We start from the raw sequence: 20,496 nt of genomic DNA on the forward strand, positions 1-20,496 counted from the left end.
AAACTAATTTGTAACAGAGGTAAAGTAATAAAGGATGGTTCTTCGAGGATATACTAAAAACAAGGCTCCTTTACTAACAAATACAACTTTCTGGATTGCAACTCTCTTTGATTCTGTACATGCTTGCATTAAAGAGTACGATTGTATTGTTCTGTGTTTGCAAAGACGAGCTGGAACTGAGGTACAAGCTGCACAGCAGCAGAGATGTGGAGGTGATGGGGAGCAGAGTCACGAACTTGGCTGATGGACATCTGCACACAGTGATCATCAGGAGACTGGTAGACACCGTCTCTGTTCAGGTACACACACACAACAAATGATTCACACTGTGTCACACAGATCACCAAAAACACTGTGAACCAAAGAGTAGGAATAAAACTCAATCCTCTTTTATTAAAGGTGTGTCAGACTGACATCCAAATTGTGAATTATATTGTTAAATAAACCCACTACTGCTCACACTGCACCACACACCTGATAATGAGGTGCAGACTGCACAGGGACACTACTGGGGCTCATGCCTGTTGTGAAATTATTCATTGACACTGCTGGCTGACGCTTATTTTGTGACCCTGTGGTTTATTCTCCCACTGCAAATGAATCATGTATACATGGATATGAGTAGCCAGCTTACTTAATGTTCCACACAGTTATAGATCCAAACTGGGATAATATCATGGACTGTATATTAGATGGACAATGCGTCTCCACTTCCTTCCACTGTACAGAAGTGAAGCCAAAATATCCCAGATACAGGAGCTGCCATCCTGAGATTTTGACGTCATTTGGAGCCAGATTCTGCGCAATAGTGATTGGGGAGCTGGAGCCGAGGTATCGAGGTCCCGCCCACAAACCTGGCTGAGCCAATCACGAGCGAGCGCGGCCATAGCTTGCTAGCGTGAGCCACCTAGCTGCTACTTTAGCTGTGACTACCTCACTCAGAGCGGCTGTCAATCATGACGTCTCACCCCCCTTTATATAGCATCAAATAACTAATTAAAACCAAACTTATCAGAAAAATTAACACTTGAACAAACATCAGCGTGATAAGAACTACCTAAAATGACAGAAACCATCTTTGGGAAAAATGTATTTGATGTGTACTTTGACTTTTTAGTTTGGCTTATGTCACATCAACTAGCATGGAGGGCTTTACTGCAGCCAGCAACCAGGGGGCGATCCAGATGCTTTGGCTTCACTTTTGGGGAGCTGTTATGTCGTCCATCTTTATATACAGTGTATGGTTAATACTCATAAACAGGAAACTTTGTGCAAAGGTGCATCCTAAACTTGTGCCACCTATAAGATAAAAATGATTAACAATAATCTACACAAAAAAATGAGCATCGGGACCAATCCAGGCATTTTGATTAATAGGTATTGGCTATAAATCCAGGTGTTTGCTCCGTGAATGACAGCTGTCAAAGGCATCCCACTGTGCTCTGTTAAAACATTGACCGCAGCGTGTGAGTGAGTGACCTGCCACAAAATATAGAAACAACCGCCAGCAGTTCTATTAATGATATGACAGTGAGCTTCAGTGGGCAATAAACTTCAAATGGTTATATTATCAGAGAATAGAAAATTATAATTGATAGATCAGTCCCCTCGGGCGTGGCAGTGGATATCTCACTTATAGTGCACCAAAATGTCCAGATATTCCTCTGACCACAGGCTTTGGGAAACCTAATAGAATATAAATTCATAAATGCTACATTTCCTCTCTGTTCTCAAGCTACTTTCTATTTCTCTGTTTTCTGTGGCTGCACTTTACTCTCGGGTTGATCAGCATTAGCAGATGTCTTGTTGATAAATGATTCACTAAAGCCCAAATCTCTGTGTTTGCAAGCAATACATCACACCCTCTCTGTTATTATAAAAGAGTGTCTCTCTCTGAGGCATTTGCCACATCACAACCTGCCCCACTTCTCTGCTCAGCTACTGTGAACCACTGCATCTCATGGGGGTCTATTGGTTTCCAGCTTTGGGGTTTAAAATCATTTAAATAATGCAGGTCAGACGAGAGGTTCAGCCTCCGGCTAGCTTTTCGTGTTTAATTGCTTTCTTCTTTGTAGCAATTTGTCGTTTCTTCACGGAGCAGCCTTTGTTTAAACACTTGGGAAGCTGTCCTCGACTGTTTGCCGCTGGTATCAGTCTTTGCTTTCTACCTGCTAAGCTTTTACCTTTTACAAATGTGACATACATTATTTTTCAGATCGACCAGAATGCTAGAGAGGACTTCAACTTGACATCTGATGTGGAATTCAACAGCATCAAATCGCTCATTCTGGGCAGAGTGCAGGGTAAGTGAGGCTCTCTCAGCGCAGACTCCAGCACTTAGACATACTCATTTGAATAACAGCACTGAGATGTTTGGGCCCTATATGCGACAGAAACACTGTTCAAGCTTTCTGCTGTTTTCTATTCATCATGTTGGGTGGACCAGGGGAAAAAGCTGCAGTCTGAGCAACAGCTGCGGCGCTTTTAGAAACAAGTTGACATCCATATTCAGATGGTCACAAAGAGAGCACTTTACTGTGCAGATGCAAAATAAGAACCTTAGAAATGACTATAGGTGGAGCCACACACTTAAGTCGTTGTTATGTGGCATTAGATGCATTTTAGAGCCATATGGGGAGATAAATTATTTATGCAAATAGTATTGTTTTTTCACTAATGCAGAATTTCAGAAAATACAGTAGCCTATACACTGGTGAACTTTCATCGAAGCGGTGAGTAATACAGTCTTTATGTTTGTCTCGCTAAGCAGGGCTTCAGACAGCTGTAATGGTAATAACTTTGGAAAAGGTCCCTCACTTTGTATGGTAATGAGGAGAGATTGAAAAGAACAAATTACTTAGAAGATTGGAGTCAGCACCCTGCGATATAGCATAACAACCAATAAGTCACAGCCGCTGTGGGTGGGGTCAAATTAAACCAGGAAGTCAGACAGTACAGTTCAGCCTCTCTCTGGCTGACAGAACATTTTACTTTCACATCACTCCTGTCGTCCTCTACATGACAGATCTGTCTGCCCCAAACTTCTCTTAACGAGGAAAGACGTCGTACCAGAGCTGTGGGGCCTTTGTGTTTTCCTCTGTGTCCTCTAATATTTACTTTTGGATAGTGCCATCTGAGACAGACAGATGCTGTTACAAACATGTGGGGCTTAGGTAGGGTTGGGTATCAAAAGAGGTTCTCAATTAGAAACTATTTGAAATGCACATAATTAAATGTAATTAATTGAATGTATAAGAACCAGAGATTTGTTAAAAAAAAACCCACTTATTTCTAAAAACGTACCTCAGTGATTATGCTTGTTGGTTAGGGTTACTGCATAATTCATTACCTCTAACCCTAAAGCTGGATTTATACCAGTGGCAACCTCTGGTTCTGAAAAGTGAAGCCAATGCTGAAGTGCCTTAAACTTGCATCCTTTCTAATAGCCAATTTCCTTTGGTTGCAAAAATGATGTCTGATTGTATAGAAGTCTATGAGAAAATGACCCTACTTCTCATTTGAAACAAAAATGGCACAGCAGGTGTTGCTTACCTTGGTGATGTAATGGAGTTTTGATGTTGCCACCAGCTCCATCTAACCAGCTCATTATGGCTGTCTCTTGAACTAACACCAAGGATTTAGCAATCACTAACGTTGGTGACCAAAGCTACAGGAAGCTGCAATTGCTTCACAATAAAAGTCATTCAATCGTTAGCTGGTGGAAGGCCTACTGGCAGCGTTCGATTTTTTTAACAGAAGTTAAACTGAAACAGACATCATCAAAACAGTTTGCTATGTATAGGATTTGTTGTTGTTGATGGAGACATTGAAGAATCACATAATAGCTAGTCATCCATCCACCCATCCGTTCATCCGTCCAGGCACTCATCCATTTTCTAACCCACTTATCATGTTGAGGGTCTCTTGGAACTGAAACGTAGCACACATTGGGTGAGAGGCAGGATTCATGCTAGACAGGTTGCCAATCACAGCGCCAACTGGCTGTTAAGGGATGCCTGTTTCTAATTAAAGTAAGGATGGTTATTGCTTTCAACGTACAATATGTTGTTTTCTGTCTCAAATATTATGACACCAATTAAAATCAGAAAGAAACTAAATCGATAGGCAGAATCAGAAACAGAACTAATCTATTAAATATTCCAACCCTAGGCTGAGAGGATAAACCACAGTAATTAATGTGTTTTTATTATGTTTTATTTATTCGACTACTGTGACATTTACTTTTAACAGTTCTGACTGTGAAAAAACAAAAAGTGCTCTACTCCTTTCAACACATGGTACACTGTAAGAAACAAGTACAAATTGATGCTGGTGCTGTTTTTTTACATTCACCTTCTTCTTTTTTTGTTGTTGTTGACCCGAACCATGTTAGTGTGTGACCCAGCCTTCCCTCTGCTGAGCCAGAGGACTCAGGCAGTCATATCAGTATCAGAGAGGCAGCAAGATAGTTGATGTACTGTCACTCCCTGCCAGCGCTGTCATCCGTCAGCCTAACTAATGGACCAGGAAAAAATGGAGAGACTGAGCTGTTCACAGAGAGAAGGAGAGAGGAGGGAATGATGAAGAGAGAGGGACGGTGAGATAGTGATACAGAGAGAGGTGGAGGTAAAGTGCAGCAGCTGGGTGGAGGTGGACAGTAATAGTCAGTTCGTGGATACAAGGCCGGTGCTGCCAGTGTGGGGTCTGACTGCTCGCACAAAAAAATCCTTCTGAGTGAAGGCACAGACTCTATTCAGCAGCTTGAACACCTAATACCACCAGTATTCAGAAATTTTACCAGATCATCCTATATAGTATTAGTTTTCTTTTACATACTGTGTTTTGTTCATTAATCTTTATTTAAAGAGAAACTCCACATTCTAGGATCTCATATGCTTACTTTTAGTTGTTTAGTTCCAAATATTTGGCTTTTGTTTTGACCATATTCTTAGATATTCTTTTATCACAAATATGACGTTAGACTTCTTAATGTAACTAGTTAACTAGGATGAAGCAAATTTATTTTTACTTAAAATACCTTGGAGACAAACTTGACTGCCTGCATCTGCTTTCATATGTTAGGGGAATGTTGGAGGAAAAAATAAAAAAAAAACAATCTAATGCTACAGCTGTTACTTAAAGGTGCAGTGTGTAGGATTCAGTGACATCTAGTGGTGCGGTTGCAGATTGCAACCAACTGAGTACCCCTCTGCTAACTCCTCCCTTTCCAAGACTGCAACAACGTGAGCCGCCGAGTGCAAGACCGTTGTAACTCCGTTCGCCTCACTCAGAGGCCATCCTTACCATAAAAACACGACTTTAGGAGCAGCGAAAGTCAGACGGCGGCTGGCGGCACCACGGTTCTGCATTCTGCGGCTCACGTTACCACAGTTTCACAACCGTGTCGGAGAACTACGGTGGCCTTCCGGTAGCATAAATATGTGAAAGTCTCTCTCTAGAGCCAGTGTTTGGTTTGTCCGTTCTATGGCGGAGTAACATGGCGGACTCTGTGAAGAGGACCTGCTCCCTATGTAGATATGAAGAGCTCATTCTGAGCTAACGGAAACACGATTCTTAATTCCAGGTGATTATACAGTAATGAAAACATAGTTTTGATTATTATATTCAATTTCTGCTTATAGAAACTTCTAAATGTTACACACTGTTCCTTTAAATCTGTTGTGTTATTAACTTTTCCTCCCATCTCAATCATTAGCTCTCCATCTTGCCGGCTGCTCAAGAGATATACACGTGTCATGAGATATATAATTCAAAGTCAAATTATTTCCCGCTGCTCAGCGGATCGCATTTAATTTAAAACTTAATCAAAGTCTGATCAAATATACAGCTGATAAACAGCCCTCTCCAGCCAAGGCCACTCTGCAGTGTCTCATTTATGTGGTGAAAAGTTGCTTCTCTCCGGTAATAACATAGATGAGTGGCAATGATGTGCTGTGTAATCAAATTGCACTGCAGGAATAATTGTTATTCACACTGACGTTTATAGCTACTGAAGATTTTATTTAGCACCTGCTGTCAGAAATAGTAACGTAAGCACATTAGCCACAAAGTGAGACTCAGTAGCAGTTTCTTAAGGAGGTGTGTACTTCCATGTTTCTTTGTTTGTTTGTTTTTTTACAAAGTTTTGTTATGACAGCTGAGAGGCAATCCAATGAGTGACACAATCTCACACGTTTTACCTATAAGTAGTCGCATGTCCATCATCTGGTAAAATGGTCCACTTGACCAACACTTTGGCCCAAGAAGGTATTTGAAAACTAATATCCAAACAAGTATTTTACTTTGCTGAGGATACTCATGGTCCCTGGAGGACGAATCCTAATATTTAGGTGACCCCTTGGATCTTTTCCTCTCAACACTTTTAGACTAAAACATGCACTTAAGAAATATAATAATGTAAAAGGCAGATTACCATGAATAATTATGCTCCAAAGGGGATACATCGTTTAGATTTTAATGACCCAATATCCTCCCATTAGCACCACCATTACTGTTAAGAAGAAAAAGTATCTGTTATGCAGTTGAATTCACCCAGCACTTTCATATTGTACAGTGTAATCACCATTTCTGTCTCCACTAGTGTGGCTTTAGACTTGCTGCTTTACCAGATGTTTATTAAAGCTTCCATTTCAACAAAACAAGCCAACACCTTGCCTCCTCCTTCGTTGACATTATGGTGTCCGTGTTCTAGACTGTATACTGAAAGTGACACGAGCGAGCAAGGTTCCATTGAGTTACAGTATGGTGCGTTCAGGCTCTATTCAGTAAAGTGAAAAAATTGTATTAAAAAAATTACTTTTGAGCAAAGATAAATTATAACGTTATGTGTTCAATCGTAATCTTGTAGAACATTTAGGTTTTGGTCGAGAAACTTGAATAGATACAGTTGTTTGTAGATGTTTTCACAGAAATATAAAATGGATATTAGAGAAGGAATTATGACCTGTTTAACTTCCTAACACCAGCTCTAAGGCTTTAAGCAGCTTATAAATTATAATTAAAAACACTGACACTGGCAAAATAATTTTTTTTTATCAAAGCAAATATTTACATAAAAATGCAATTATGTCTTTCCTAATCTTTTGAATTGTGTGTTTTTATGCGAAAAAGATAGACTGTATCTTTTGTAGTGTAAGCACTAGACTGAGACAAAACTATGAGAGAACAAAGAACTTGAGTTTTCAATCTAATAAATAATTAAACATTTTCATTCTGTTAATGTCACAATTAAGCAGCAGTAGGTAGAATTGTAGCAAATATGATTTAAAAAAGTTATTAGTAACGGTCACTATATCCTGACAGTAGTGCATGAGACAGGTAATCTGAGAAAAATCATGTGCCTCTGTGTCCTCCGGTGCTCCTAATAGGAGAATAGAGCCAGCAGTCTCTGAACATCTTTCAATCACTCGCAAACTTCAATCAAACGGTCAAACTACGCAGCGCTGATCAAATATGAATCAATATTCTGTTACTGTGATGTCTATTTCTCGCCTCAAAAAGCCATGTTGAGATCTGTTGAGGAAATATCAAGCACCGCCCATCAGTTGGAGCAAACTAAAAAAACAAAAGATCACTGTTCATTTCCGACAGTGTCTTTTTTTAAACAGCAACTATGATATTTTTTGTGTTTCAGTAGCCTAACCTTCCAATACCATAACCAAACTACAGTAAGCATGCATGACTATTGTAGGGATAATTGTTTCAAAACATGTCCTTTAACATTGAAAAACTTTGCCTTTGATGTGTGGTTTTTCAGTTTCATCCACTATCAGTGTTTTATTTGGTGAAAAAATGTCAAAATGGATATTATAATGATGAAGACATGAATAGATACCACTTATCATCGCAACCGTGGCCCCATCAACATAAATGTTTATCACTGCTGTATTTCAAATGTGTAATTGGAACTTGCTGGTAACAAATGTCTCCTTACTCAGCCTCTCCTGCCTCTGTGTTTCTCTCTCTGTGTGTTCAGAGGCTGATGAGTTGGATGCGGAGCTGGCCGGCTTGGCCTCCCTTGGGTTCACCGGCTGTCTGTCAGGTGTTTTCTTTAACTCCATCAGTCCTTTGAAAGCCGCTCTGCTGCACCCGGACAGCCCTGTTATTGTCAGCGGCCCGCTGGACCCGTCCAGCTGCGGTTCCTCCTCTCTAGCCGATCCCTACGCGGCAGAAACCACACACTCCTTATCAGGTACAAGGAGCACACTCGGTCCTTATGTCCCATATATACTGTATATCATTAGCTAACCAACCCAGCCCTCTCCCTCTCTGTTATGCCTTTAATAGTATTCTTAGGGCTGTTCATTAGACTTTTTATGGGCTCATTAACCATCCTCCTCGAAAAGCAGACAGAGTGATGGCACTACGACAGATGAGATTAGTCAGACAACTGTAGTGAAGTCCTTTGAGGCTTTTCTGAGGCTTTCAATGAGCCCTGTCTGCGCTGACTGATGGTTCTCACAGTGACTCTATCTGTCCCCATACACTATTTTAGCTCATCTTTCTTCTTTTTTTATTCTATTTTTTCTAACTTTTTTGTTCTCCACCTTTTATTCTTTCTTTTTTCTCTGTATTTTTTACCTCTCTTTTCTGGGCTCCTTGTCTGCTTTTTGTTATTTTTTCTTCTCTGTCTTTCTCTCGACAGACCAGCCTGGTTCAGTGGATCCAGGTCAACCTTTGGTCAACGCCATCAGGAGTGACTCCGCTCTAATTGGAGGTAATGCAATCCATCTCAGCAAGAGTAAAAACAATTCATTAAAATATCATATCAAACTTTATATTTGGGGAGTCTGACATTGTGAAGAGGGCAATTCTCAGTTTCTGAGCAGGATGCAAGGGAGGAGGGAATAGTTCTTTATCTTGGAGGCTGAGGAGAAAAAAAAGAGGCAATGAGGAGAAATAATGGGTTGGCTGTTTAATGAGGAGGTTTTGGGTCTTAATTCACACATGAAAACTTTGCTGACAAAAGGATTTTGGACTTGCGTTTCCATTTTAAAACCACTTTAATGCAACGTTCAACTCAGTCGAGCAGTATTTTGTGTCTCAAAGTTAGTTCGGTTTACAAATGAAACCAGAAGCTTGAGTAATATAAATTAGAATTAGTTTATACCTAAAACAAAACTTTAGAAAACTTATACAGATTAGATACCAGACCAATGGCCCCTTCCCCCTTCCCCCTTCCTACCCCTGTGCTTTTGGCGCCTTGCTCGGACCACACCCATCTTCGAACTCAACCTTTATTTTGATCTCAGCTGCACATTGCTGTGTTTCTCAGCGAATTATTCCCACCTGTAGATCAGTGGAATAGCGTCAATCCCTACACTGTGTATCATGTCACCCTTGTGCTCGTGCCTTTAGCGCCCTGATTGGCTGTTCAGCTTAAGCGATTCAGTGCACAAGAAGAGAAACGGAAGTGAGGAAAGCAAGCCAACGAGTAAAGTCAAGAGGAAAAAAATAGAAGGCTCTTCTCATTTTTCATCTTCATCTCCTCTGATCATTCCAATACATGGATATTTTCACAACGACATGGTCATCTGGAATGAAGCCATGTGGTGTTAAAATGGTCGTCAAACGGCGCTTTATTTCATGTACGTATCATAACAACGGATTGTATATCCGCCGTCCTCGGTCTTCTTAGGTCTTCAGGTCTTTTTGAATGATGAATACAGACTATCGCGACCTGCTGGTGTGGAGTGTTATTTCATCTCACGCAGGCGCAGAACGTACGTGGTAGTTGGCCGTTGGCTGTAGTCTTTGCGGTGTATTCAAGTTCAACTTGTCGGCCAAGACACAGACGGCGTGAGGCGACGCAACAGTTCTTTAATGTCGGTTTGGTGTGTCTGGACCTTTAGACAACGAAAACAGGATACCTTTAACGCACAGACATGAGAGTGTTATCGATCTTCTAATCTATGTAGCTCTTGGCAACAAAAACAAAATATGGATTGTCCAAAATGAACTATTCTCTGAAGAAATCAGTTTACCCCTGAAAGCTGGGTTACTTACGTTCATTAAGGTGATTTTGAATTAAAAGTCTTCTCATGTTTTTAGGGGTGATCGCCGTGGTCATCTTCGTCACCGTGACTGCATTGGCGATAATGGCCAGATTCATCTGCAGCAGGAAAGAGACATATCGAAACCAGGAAGTCAAAGCAGCGCAGCCTGAAGACGGCCATGAGTTCCCCTTCAGCAGCCAGGCGGACTGTCAGAGTGCTCCCAGTGAAAACCAGAAGGAGTTTTTCATTTAGCAGGATCCCTGACCTCCCACTGACCTGACAGGACAGAGCGGGATGATTCACCAAGAGCTCAGTGCTTTATTAGACACACAGAGCCCCTGAGCCACTGGTACCACAGGATCAATAAGATGTGAAGTCAAAAACAGAACAATTTATGATTTTCTTTAGTTCCTTTCTGCTGTCACTTTGAGGATGTAAATATTTAAAAATGTAAATGGTAATTTGTGTGCTTATAACAATATTTCTCAGCCATAATGGAAATAATTTATCAAAAGGAAACATGCAGAATTAATGTGTTGATCAAAACACAACTTCGTTCCAGTTAAACTAAACTTTTGAACTTGGTGTTCTACTTTTTCTACGAGGATGATGAAACTTCTGTGAAATTTGAGATGTCAGAGCCATACAGTATGTGTCAAAATATGGGAAGAATGACCGGAGGACTCACATCTACACATGAGCGCTCAGCCAAAGTCTCAGTATCAACTACAACCCAAGTGAACATAATTTCAACACCTGCTGTATATATGAATACAAAATTAAAGTCACTTTAAAAACTTATTTTCCACACTTTATGTCTTTGAGTTAGTCGAAAAGCTTTTATGTTACTCGCTGTGCTTTTTCTTTATATCTTGAGAAAAATAAAAGCTTTACAATGAGACCGGGATTTTTTTTTTTTTTTTTGTACTTTTACTTCCAGCCTGCACCACCTGCAGTGAGCAGCCGACACCAAAAAACTCAAAGTAGCTTTCAACAGCAAAAGCTTTAAGCAGCACGGACTATAAAACACCGACTGTCTGTCACTTTCTTCGCTCTGCAGACAATTAATGTGTTTTTGCTGGAGCACTAATCTGTGCTTGCCAGACAGGTACACTAAGAGATAATCAGAATGGGAAACAACTGAAGAGAAGCTGACAATGAGATATAAGTGATGCAATGAAACCAGCCATCCAAATATTAATATTGGATATTTATACTTCCCTGTCTGCAATACTTTGAATCATGGGTGCGATTTCTTTTTTTAGGGAAAAAAAATGTTTTTTCCCCACTCAGTATGGTTGGATTCACTGATTTTACCTCATTATTGCTGAGTTGAGGTATTTGCTCTTTGTCTTACCCACACAGCTCTGTCTTCAAGATGGTTTTATGGTTTTTCATACACAAATGTCTCTTTTATACTCCAGCACAGAATAATCCCACACAATAATGGTTCATGACAGTATTTAACCTATATTTGCTCCTCTAAACACCTGCTGTTTGGTAGCTCTTTCTTTGAAAATGCCTGTGGTGCAAAGAAAGCGATGCATTTTATATTTCCTCAGTAGTTAGCGGGAGTTGTGATTGCCACTGTGCAAGATCAATGAAAGAAGCACCACAAAGCTTAACTAAGGGCGCATTCACACCAGCGTGGTTCAGTCCGGTTGAACACAACCCTGGAGCGTTTACACCCCGGTGCGGTTAATTTGGGTAGGTGTGAATACCGGACTCATACTAAAGTGCGGATCAAACAACCGCTCTCAGGCCATTTTACTAAAGGGGTGGTCTCACATATTACTGTCAAGTGAACTCTGGAGCGGTTCATTTCTGGTGTGAACACCATTCAAACCAATCACAGGAAGCGTACCATTTATGTGTCATTTCGTTGGTTAAAAAAACGGTTTGCTTTCCCTGTTTTGGTGAACTAGTAGCCTATTTGCTACCACTGATTTTGATGAATTTACTATTTATCAGACCACAAATGAGACAATAATTAGCTAGCTAGTGCAACTCATTTGAGTTTTGCCTTTGTGAACATAAACTCTGCAAAGTCGGTAACCAACCGAGGTGTTGACATGAGTCAAGTCTCAACCACAGAATCCAAGTACTGTCTGTCAAACCCTTGTCAACAGACAAAGATATAAAACAACAGTTATATATTTAAACTGGCTTTTGAGCTGCTGTTTTCTGAACGTTCAGGAGTCCTGTTCCACTTTTGGCTGGCAGTGGATTACTTTGTGCTGAGCCTGCAGAATTAACCTGAACAGCTGTAACTACAATAATGTGACAATGCTGTATTTGTGAATAATTGTAATTTGAGTGACTTTGAGTGATATTCTTTAAAACAATCTAGCCTCTTCTCTGTTACGATGGTTTTGTTAACTAAAAACTCCTGCCCCATAATAATAAAACAGCTTTTTTCTAATACTGAGATGTTTGATTTTACTTGCAATTTTCTGGAGTGTCTGTATCTTTCAACACAACAAAATAACTGTCCAGTTCATCGTAAAGGAGCATGTGTCCCTTATGTAAGCAACTCAAATACTGTAAGTATTTTGCCATACTAACTAATAACTTTACCGCCAGCAACATACCTTGACTTATTAGACCCGTGCTCTACTTTATAACCGCGGTTATGTCAAAGCAAGCGACTATGCCTAGATTACATTAATACCAACGTTAAGTGTATTTCACCGAGGTTTCTGACCGCCACATGGTTTGTTTTTCACTTCGGTAAAGTGTGAAAGATATTGACAGATTCAAACTTCCTGGATCAATAACTCATAACAGAAATGTTGATAAAACACAAACGACGGCTCGTTCTAACCGTAGTAAGGTTAGGCAACGAGCTACAACCTCATTTTAATCAACACATAACACATAACGTTGGTCTCTAAGTGCAGCCGGTGGAGAGACAGTAGTCAGAGACCGTCTACAAAATGAAACGAGGAAAAGAGAAAAATATTCAATAACTTCAGTATTATACAGTGTAGTACCATCAAAATAACTTCAAACATGGTTGTACTACAACAATTAGTTTGGAAAAATATGCTTTTACATAATTTTGGTGAATTTTTAATGGGAAAAATATTCAATAACTTCAGTATTATTCAGTGTAGTACCACCAAAATTATTTCACACATCATTGATCTCCTCATTGTTGTACTACAACAATTAGTTTGGTAAAATATGCTTTTACATAATTTTGGTGAATTTTTAATGGGAAAAATATTCAATAACTTCAGTATTATACAGCGTAGTACCACCAACATGTCTTAATTTGTTTAATAACTATAATCAGGAAGAGACCATTGATGTGTGAAGTGATTTTGATGGTACTACACTGCATAATACTGAAGTTATTGAATATTTTTCCCATTAAAAATTCAAAAGAATTATGCAAAATTATATTTTTCCCAAACTAAATGTTGTAGTACAACTATGAGGACATCATTGATGTGTGAAGTAATTTTAATGGTAATACACTGTACATTACTGAAGTTATTGAATATTGGAATATACATAAAAATGTTTTATTTTCAGCATGTACTAGTCAGAGATGTGCTGAAGTCAAATATATCTCTATATCTGTATCTATCATTGTCAGGAATCATTTATGACATTATTTCCAGTAACCCAAAAATAAAAGAATAGACATTTCCCTTTCCTTTTAAAATTTATAAGGGACATGTAATGTTTTATACTTCTGGTGAATATAACATAAATCATTTTCTACGGCGGAGAGGCTGCCTTATTGTCGAGTGATCAATTTACTCGTTTTTGTCAAAACAGTAATTAAAAGAAATAGTTGATAAATAAGGTTATAATATAGTCTATGCTTGCATTTCTTTAATTTCAAGTGTTTTTTATGTACCATCTTGAATCCTTAATGCAACACCTCTCTGGGCTTCCCCTTGTCACCCCGCGTTTCACATCACAAAGCTATGAATTGTGGGTAATTCCCTCAGGCAAAGTTCATAAAGGGCTCAAAATGTCTGCGAGAGAGCCCTGAAGGACTTGACGATTTGACAGTGGGACAACCCTAAACCCTCATGAACTTTGCGGGAACGCGTCTTTAAGTCCGTGAGTCTGTCAGTGTGGACATTGGGATTGGGCCAAACTCTCCTGACCTTCAATACCCCCTGTTCCCGTCATTCTCCATCACCTGACTGCCCCACCCACCTGCTCACCTGTTCCCACTTCTCTTACCAGCCTTGAAGTATACTTCAAATCTGTGTCTAAAGGCTAAAGGGTTGTAAATTACCTCCTGGGTCCAACTGAGGAAATGAGATGATATGAGCTGTGCAAACCCTACTTTTAACTTGCATAACAGCTACAGTACTTATCCTGCTCCCTCTCTATCTCTCAGTCCCAGTCTTTGATCAGATTGAAGTGACGTGCAGCCTTTTATCTGCGCTAGTCTGCTGCTGAAGCCCATTACGACTGACGCGGCTGCCCTCAATATTAATGAAGACTGTCATTACCAGTCAGATGAGCTTCTGAAGTCACCTTTGTGTTTGTGTCTTTAATCAAAATGTTCCCAATATATATATATACAACTACTGAAAATAAGTTACTATATATTCGGCCTTTTGTTGGATTTACCCGTAATCTTCGCTGATGGCCTTAAAGTAAACTTTTATGAATTGCATGTAAATTCAAATCCTGTTGTAGAGGAAAGAAAAAAAAAAGGATCATTACAGTAGCATAAAATGTGGTGGAAAAACAGTGTTTAGAGGCAGCTGAGGTCTTTTGTTTCCCTGTTAAATGAGCCTGAAACACAGCAACACTTTTCTGTCTCTGGAGCAAATTAAATTAACATAAATTTACATCACAGATTGTTGTTCCTCCTAAACTTTTCAGGGAAGGGTTCTCTTTATGCACTACATGACATTATTGATGGGTATTAATATGCTTCTGTCTGTGGAGTGGAGATAAAGACGGCTGACTAGTTGACTAAAACATCCAGGATAGCTAAAGGCTAAAGCAGCATGCTTACTCTGTCATGGACAGGAAACGTTATCATATTGCGGTAACATGCGGTCAAGCCAGCTGTTACTCTTACCTCCGTGGTCAAATCAGCCGTCGCTACAACTGTAGAGCACCCACATACTGACATTTATGTTGAATAAATTAAAAAGAAAATGCCTTGAGGGAAATGTCTTTTTCTTTGATTTTTGGGTTGCTGGGGAAAATTTAATAAATAATGCCTGACAATAACTGATATATTTGACTTCAGGACATACATGCTGAAAATCAAACATTCATACTGTATTCATTTAGATATTTTCCAAAGTAAAAGTCCATAGAAGTGTATGATTCAACTTTTTCCCCATGGTCTAGAGTCAAAAAAGTTAACAAAAATCGCAATAAATCGCAATATCAAATCGGCACCCAAGTATCATGACGGTATCGAATAGGGAGATAGGTGAATCGTCCCAGCCCTACTATAAAGATAGCGGAAGTAAAACCGTCCACTCGCTGGAGCAGTGGACATTGGGGGTTAGGTTGGTAGGTTAAAATTTCCCACAGTAACCTAATGTGTTGCCGCATAGCAACACATACTGTATACCTTTTATGTAATAGAGACACTGTGAAGTCTCAGAGGGGTAATCTGTTGAAATGGAGCTCAGACTCGAACCGCTGTCCTTCTGCCTGTCACCTCACATCTCTTTGTTCATTCTCTCATCTCTGCTGTGGTTAGTGTGCACATGAGGTAGTCTCCCTCTGGACCTCATCAGATGATGCAGGATGATGTGCGGGTATTTTATTTACCCGGTGGGAGTAATTCAAGCCTCTCATCAGCAGCTTCCTGGGCAGAGAATGGAAAAGGACAAAAATCCAGAGGAGCATTTTTGCACCCTGGCATTGAATAAACAGAAATGTGACGATAAATTCATAAAAGTTTCAACATATTTCTTCCGTTTTTTATTATTCCAAGTCATTGAAGACAAATAAACTTTGACCGTGAACTGTTTAATTTAGATGTTGCTCTCTTTTTTCATTGTTTTCCACAATGCAGAAGCTTGAGTGGCACTGAAATAAAGAAGTGGGTTGAATGTTAATAACGAAGGGAATCTGAGCCTGCTGATGTTAGACTCTCTGGGACTGTTCATCTGATAATCCATCTACAAATTAAACCCTGTCTACTTGACATGGAGAGAGGTTTTTGGATTAGTTCTTTGAAGTTTGAAAAGTGGACCTCTGTGTATTCAGTGCATATCATCGCTCGCTTTTGTTCCTCCGTTGCAGTCATTTTAATGTTCAAAGTTCTTCTTCCATTTGATCATTTTAACAGGACGTTCCTGAGGGTTCATCTTCACTGAAAGCCGAATTTTAGTCTACATGCCTGTCACAGATTATATTACAATCCCTCAGAGCTTCCGGCCGTCATTTTGAAATAATCATTTTGTATCAGCTTCACTACATGCTTACATGATTCAGAATTACCTAAATACCGTTAGGATTTCTGCTAGTCTCTAATGTAACGTGTGGGCAAATCATTCCACGGCTCACTGGAATGATAATTGAATTTAACGCACTGCTCACTCAAGGTTGGTGTCAAGCGTTATGTATAAATGGGCTCTCACTTGAACGAAGAGAGCTGATTAATGCTTCTCCGCGCAGATGAAACAGCAGCAATCAGAGTGGTAAGAGAAGAGGCGGGCGGCGAGTGCGGTGACTCTCCGCTGCTGCTTCCTGCTGCATTCTGGAGGTGGGCTGGATAATTACCAGCGGCCTTCTCCCTGATTAGCGATCTGATGAGACTGCGGCGCCGCGAGCAGAAGCGGCGCCGCTACCCACCTGATTATAAACGACATCGCAGACCTCTGTTGTCAGTTTGTATTCATCATAATCGTTCTGTAAAATGTATCTGGCATAGCAATGTGGCTTTAACGGCGGCAGAACATTGTGTCTGGTTAAAAAAATATGATTGAGCAAGCAGGTCTAACAAAACAGACTTGAAAGTGCCCTTTCTATCGGCATTATTCACTGCGCCGTGTACAATATGTAGTGTATGTATTACGTTTCTCCAAATCCACGGTTTGATTTGACTTTCGATTTTAAGGTCACGATTCGATTTTCGATTTAAACATGCCATTGACTATGGACATGCCATTGACTATGGACATGCCATTGACTATGGACATGCCATTGACTATCGACATGCCATTGACTATCGACATTGGTTTTATGCCCTCTTTATGCCACTGTCATTTGTACTTTCAAATTCCTCTTTAAACAATATAAAAAGCTGCATCTTTTCAATACCAGTATCTGTGTGACCTACCTTAGTACATTACATCATTACAAAAACAAAACATAAATCCTCCTGCAGTGCATTTCAAGTGTGCTGTACTCTACAAAAAATACAGTTTTGTTGTCATTTACTGTAGCGTTCATTTCTCTCCTCTCTTTTTTTCCTCTCTCTCTCTCATCTGATCACTGTCTGTCATCGAGGGCTGAGGCGGAGCTTGTGTGTGCAGAGCTGAGAGACGGCACTCAGCATCCCACTAACTTGTTGCCACTATCAGCTGCTCTGATTCAACAATGTTGAGATGAAAAAACGTGCATGTGGGCTGAAATTCAACCGTGGTGTTCTGTCGGGAGATGCAGTGACTTAATGTTAAACCAAGTTAGAGTAGAAGAGCTAAAGGAAACTAACTGTGCAGTGTCATGCAGTGTAAAATGCCATACAGTAGGCATGCAGGAAGAGCACTGACGGCTCACATTTCCCATCATGCCTGCCTAGTCCTGAGTGCTGGACTGAGTAGTTTAAGTTTGCTGTTTTATGTTTCAAAATGTAATGATATTTTTGTTAGTGTTTTTAATGTAAGGTGTCTATTCAGAACATGTTTTTTTATGTTGGTAATTGTGATTTCTGTGATGGTTTATTTTTCAAACCATGAGTGAGGGTAGTACAGCTGAATTGGAAGCTAATTTTGATCGATTTCCAATTTAGATTTGAACTCGTGACACCCCTAGTAAGTATGTATGTTTCCATAAGTGCCAGAGTTAAGCAGTGTCGTCATGAGTAACCAATATAGGGTCATATTTTGATTGCTCGACCAGAATAATGCAAGAGTTTGTTTTTGCCTGAACATCTGGAGGGTACTCTGGAGATGAGAGGGGGGGTTCAGGATTACCCACCTCCTCAGCACCTCCAGTCTCCTCTCTCTATGCTTCCACAAGGAGATTTAATATTCCTCCCGATACATATCAATTATCACCACCAAGCCACCTTGGGGCTTCAAAGTTTGATAATAAATTAAATTATCTTAAACATTTTTCAACTTCACCTTTGTCTCTTATCAGATATGGGTGTGGAAGAAGGCGTATAGTGCCGAGGTTAGAAGCAGTGGTTGGTTTTTGACACCGCAACATCTACACAATGTAGACTATTAATTAGGAACATTGCTACATCTCGTCCCTGCCCCGCAACCCTTCAGTGATCAGATAAGAGTACCGACATAGATCACTGGGCTTTGCTGCTGAGCTGATTACATCTTCAGCAGCATTATGCAGAAGTACCTCCATAAATAAAAGCGATGTGGCGGACACAAAGTCTCTAAACACCTCATGTTTTATTGATATTATGCACGCAAACAGTCGGAGTTCATCCCTCAGATCGTTCACCGCTACTGTTCATCACACAAGATGTCAGCAGGACCTCAGTCTCACCTCTTTAACCTCCAGGTGTCGCAACAGATGATGTGTTGCAGTAACATACAGTACATACTGTATGTGAAAGCTGTTTACTTGTGATAGATGCAAGAGGTCGTAATGGCTCAAGTTGGCGTCTATTTAAAAACTGTTATAATGTCTGAAGGATGTTAACGTTGTGTCTTACAGATGTCCATCTCAAAACCACCTGGTGACTCTCTGCAACACCTTTTGCTTGTCAGGAGGAGGAGACTGGAAGGTGTGATGACAGACAGGTGAGTGTGAATGACTTTATTATTTTATGATTCATGCAAACTGGCTGATGTTCTTACAGAAAACAAAACAATGAGCTGAATGAGGATATCCCATTGTCCATGTGCTACGTTATGTTTTGCTATATGTGCTATGTGTGTGTGACGGTGAGTGACTTTAGTTTCAGAATATAAACACAGTGGTTACTAGCCTTTTAAAAGCAACTCTGCTTGTACTAGTGTGTCATTTTAACCACCACTGCAACTATTTATTAAAACGTTTGTGTCAGTGGATCTAAGTTTTGCTTTTACAATGCATGGACAATTTTGTGACAATTTTTCTGGAACAAAAACACAATACAAGCGAGTTACTCACATTTGCCTTTGGTCAGTGTAAACTTAATTAAAATAGCATTTTAAATTAAGGATGCACCGATTGTGAAATTCTGGGCCGACACGATGTTTAAAATAACAATATGGCCGACACTGATGTTTTTAATGTTGCTGCTTATTTTGTTTTTTTTGTTATTTATTCCCCCTTTTTTGCCAGGGAAACAAAGACATCTTCATTTTAAGGAAAATAACTGAGCTTTATTAAAGTTTTTCAGCATTTCATTACACTGTCTTTGAATGAGCACAAATTCAATCATACACATTTATGAAACAACCTTTACTATAACCTTCTTTCACATGAAAAATTATTTTTTAAAATTTGTATTAGTTAACACAACATTTAACTGACGCAAAATTGATGCGACACAACTGATAAAAACATCAGCCAATGCCACTGGCAAATGCCATCTTATTTGCCGATAGTCTGATGGCAGTCAACAAGGAGAATATCGTCCGATACAGATGTTCGACCGATAAATCGGTGCATCCCTATTTTAAATACAGAAAGACTGAACACGAGCTAATATCAAGATAGACAACAAACTACAAATAATAGAAACATCTTCTGTAAAACAAAGTTTAATTGTTTTTAACAACCTCTAATATTTCTTGTCCAAGCAGCAGGTTTCTTCTTGGTCTAACCTTCTGGTTGCCTACAAATCATATTCATCAGCAAATATTTTACAAAGCACTTATGTTTTGGCAGCAAGGTCACAGTAATGTGCGTTTAATTTGCCTTCAACAGAGATGTCCCTGACCTTAACCAAGTGGTTTTAGTTGCCAAACTTGAATGAATGATGCTGGAGGAAGTCAGACTCCTCGATGCCATGCAAATGAATACAGATGCCTGGAATCAACTCAGAGACGATGAAGTAGCCATTAGCAGCGTTGATATGACCTCGAACTCAACTTTTCATTACAAAACAGCGAAGGTAAGACATATTTTATGGTTATGGCTTTATAAAATGAAGTTTGTTTTTTCTCTTCTTCTGCTGCTGGTTCAGCGAGTTTTGGTCGTAGAATGATATAATAATAAATAGAGTGATATAATACTATAATAATAAGGGTTATACCATTGGAATCTGTGTTTTTGCTGTGTGCTGATTTAGTTGCTTGGTGTTGGAAATGTTCTGTTTAGATAAAAATCGTTATCATGAGCTTTTAGTTGAGCTTTC

General features: G+C 39.7%; 1 protein-coding gene and 1 long non-coding RNA gene across 2 annotated transcripts in view; both read left to right on the plus strand.

The window, feature by feature from the left end:
• LOC119488849 (contactin-associated protein-like 4) overlaps positions 1-10,916 on the plus strand; it is a 106,637-nt gene extending 95,721 nt beyond the window's left edge. The window contains exons 20-24 of the mRNA XM_037770805.1: positions 166-299; positions 2,216-2,303; positions 7,997-8,212; positions 8,666-8,737; positions 10,072-10,916. Coding sequence (XP_037626733.1) covers positions 166-299; positions 2,216-2,303; positions 7,997-8,212; positions 8,666-8,737; positions 10,072-10,268 — 707 coding nt within the window. The 3' untranslated portion in view covers positions 10,269-10,916. The remainder of the gene's footprint in view (positions 1-165; positions 300-2,215; positions 2,304-7,996; positions 8,213-8,665; positions 8,738-10,071) is intronic.
• Positions 10,917-12,544: 1,628 nt separating this feature from the next.
• LOC119488850 lies at positions 12,545-20,247 on the plus strand. Its single transcript, XR_005207041.1, has 3 exons — positions 12,545-12,559; positions 18,867-18,952; positions 20,067-20,247. It is a non-coding gene; the product is annotated as an uncharacterized LOC119488850 (long non-coding RNA).
• Positions 20,248-20,496: the final 249 nt, after the last annotated feature.

The sequence above is a fragment of the Sebastes umbrosus genome, chromosome 5, assembly GCF_015220745.1.
Source record: "Sebastes umbrosus isolate fSebUmb1 chromosome 5, fSebUmb1.pri, whole genome shotgun sequence".
Taxonomy (NCBI): domain Eukaryota; kingdom Metazoa; phylum Chordata; class Actinopteri; order Perciformes; family Sebastidae; genus Sebastes; species Sebastes umbrosus.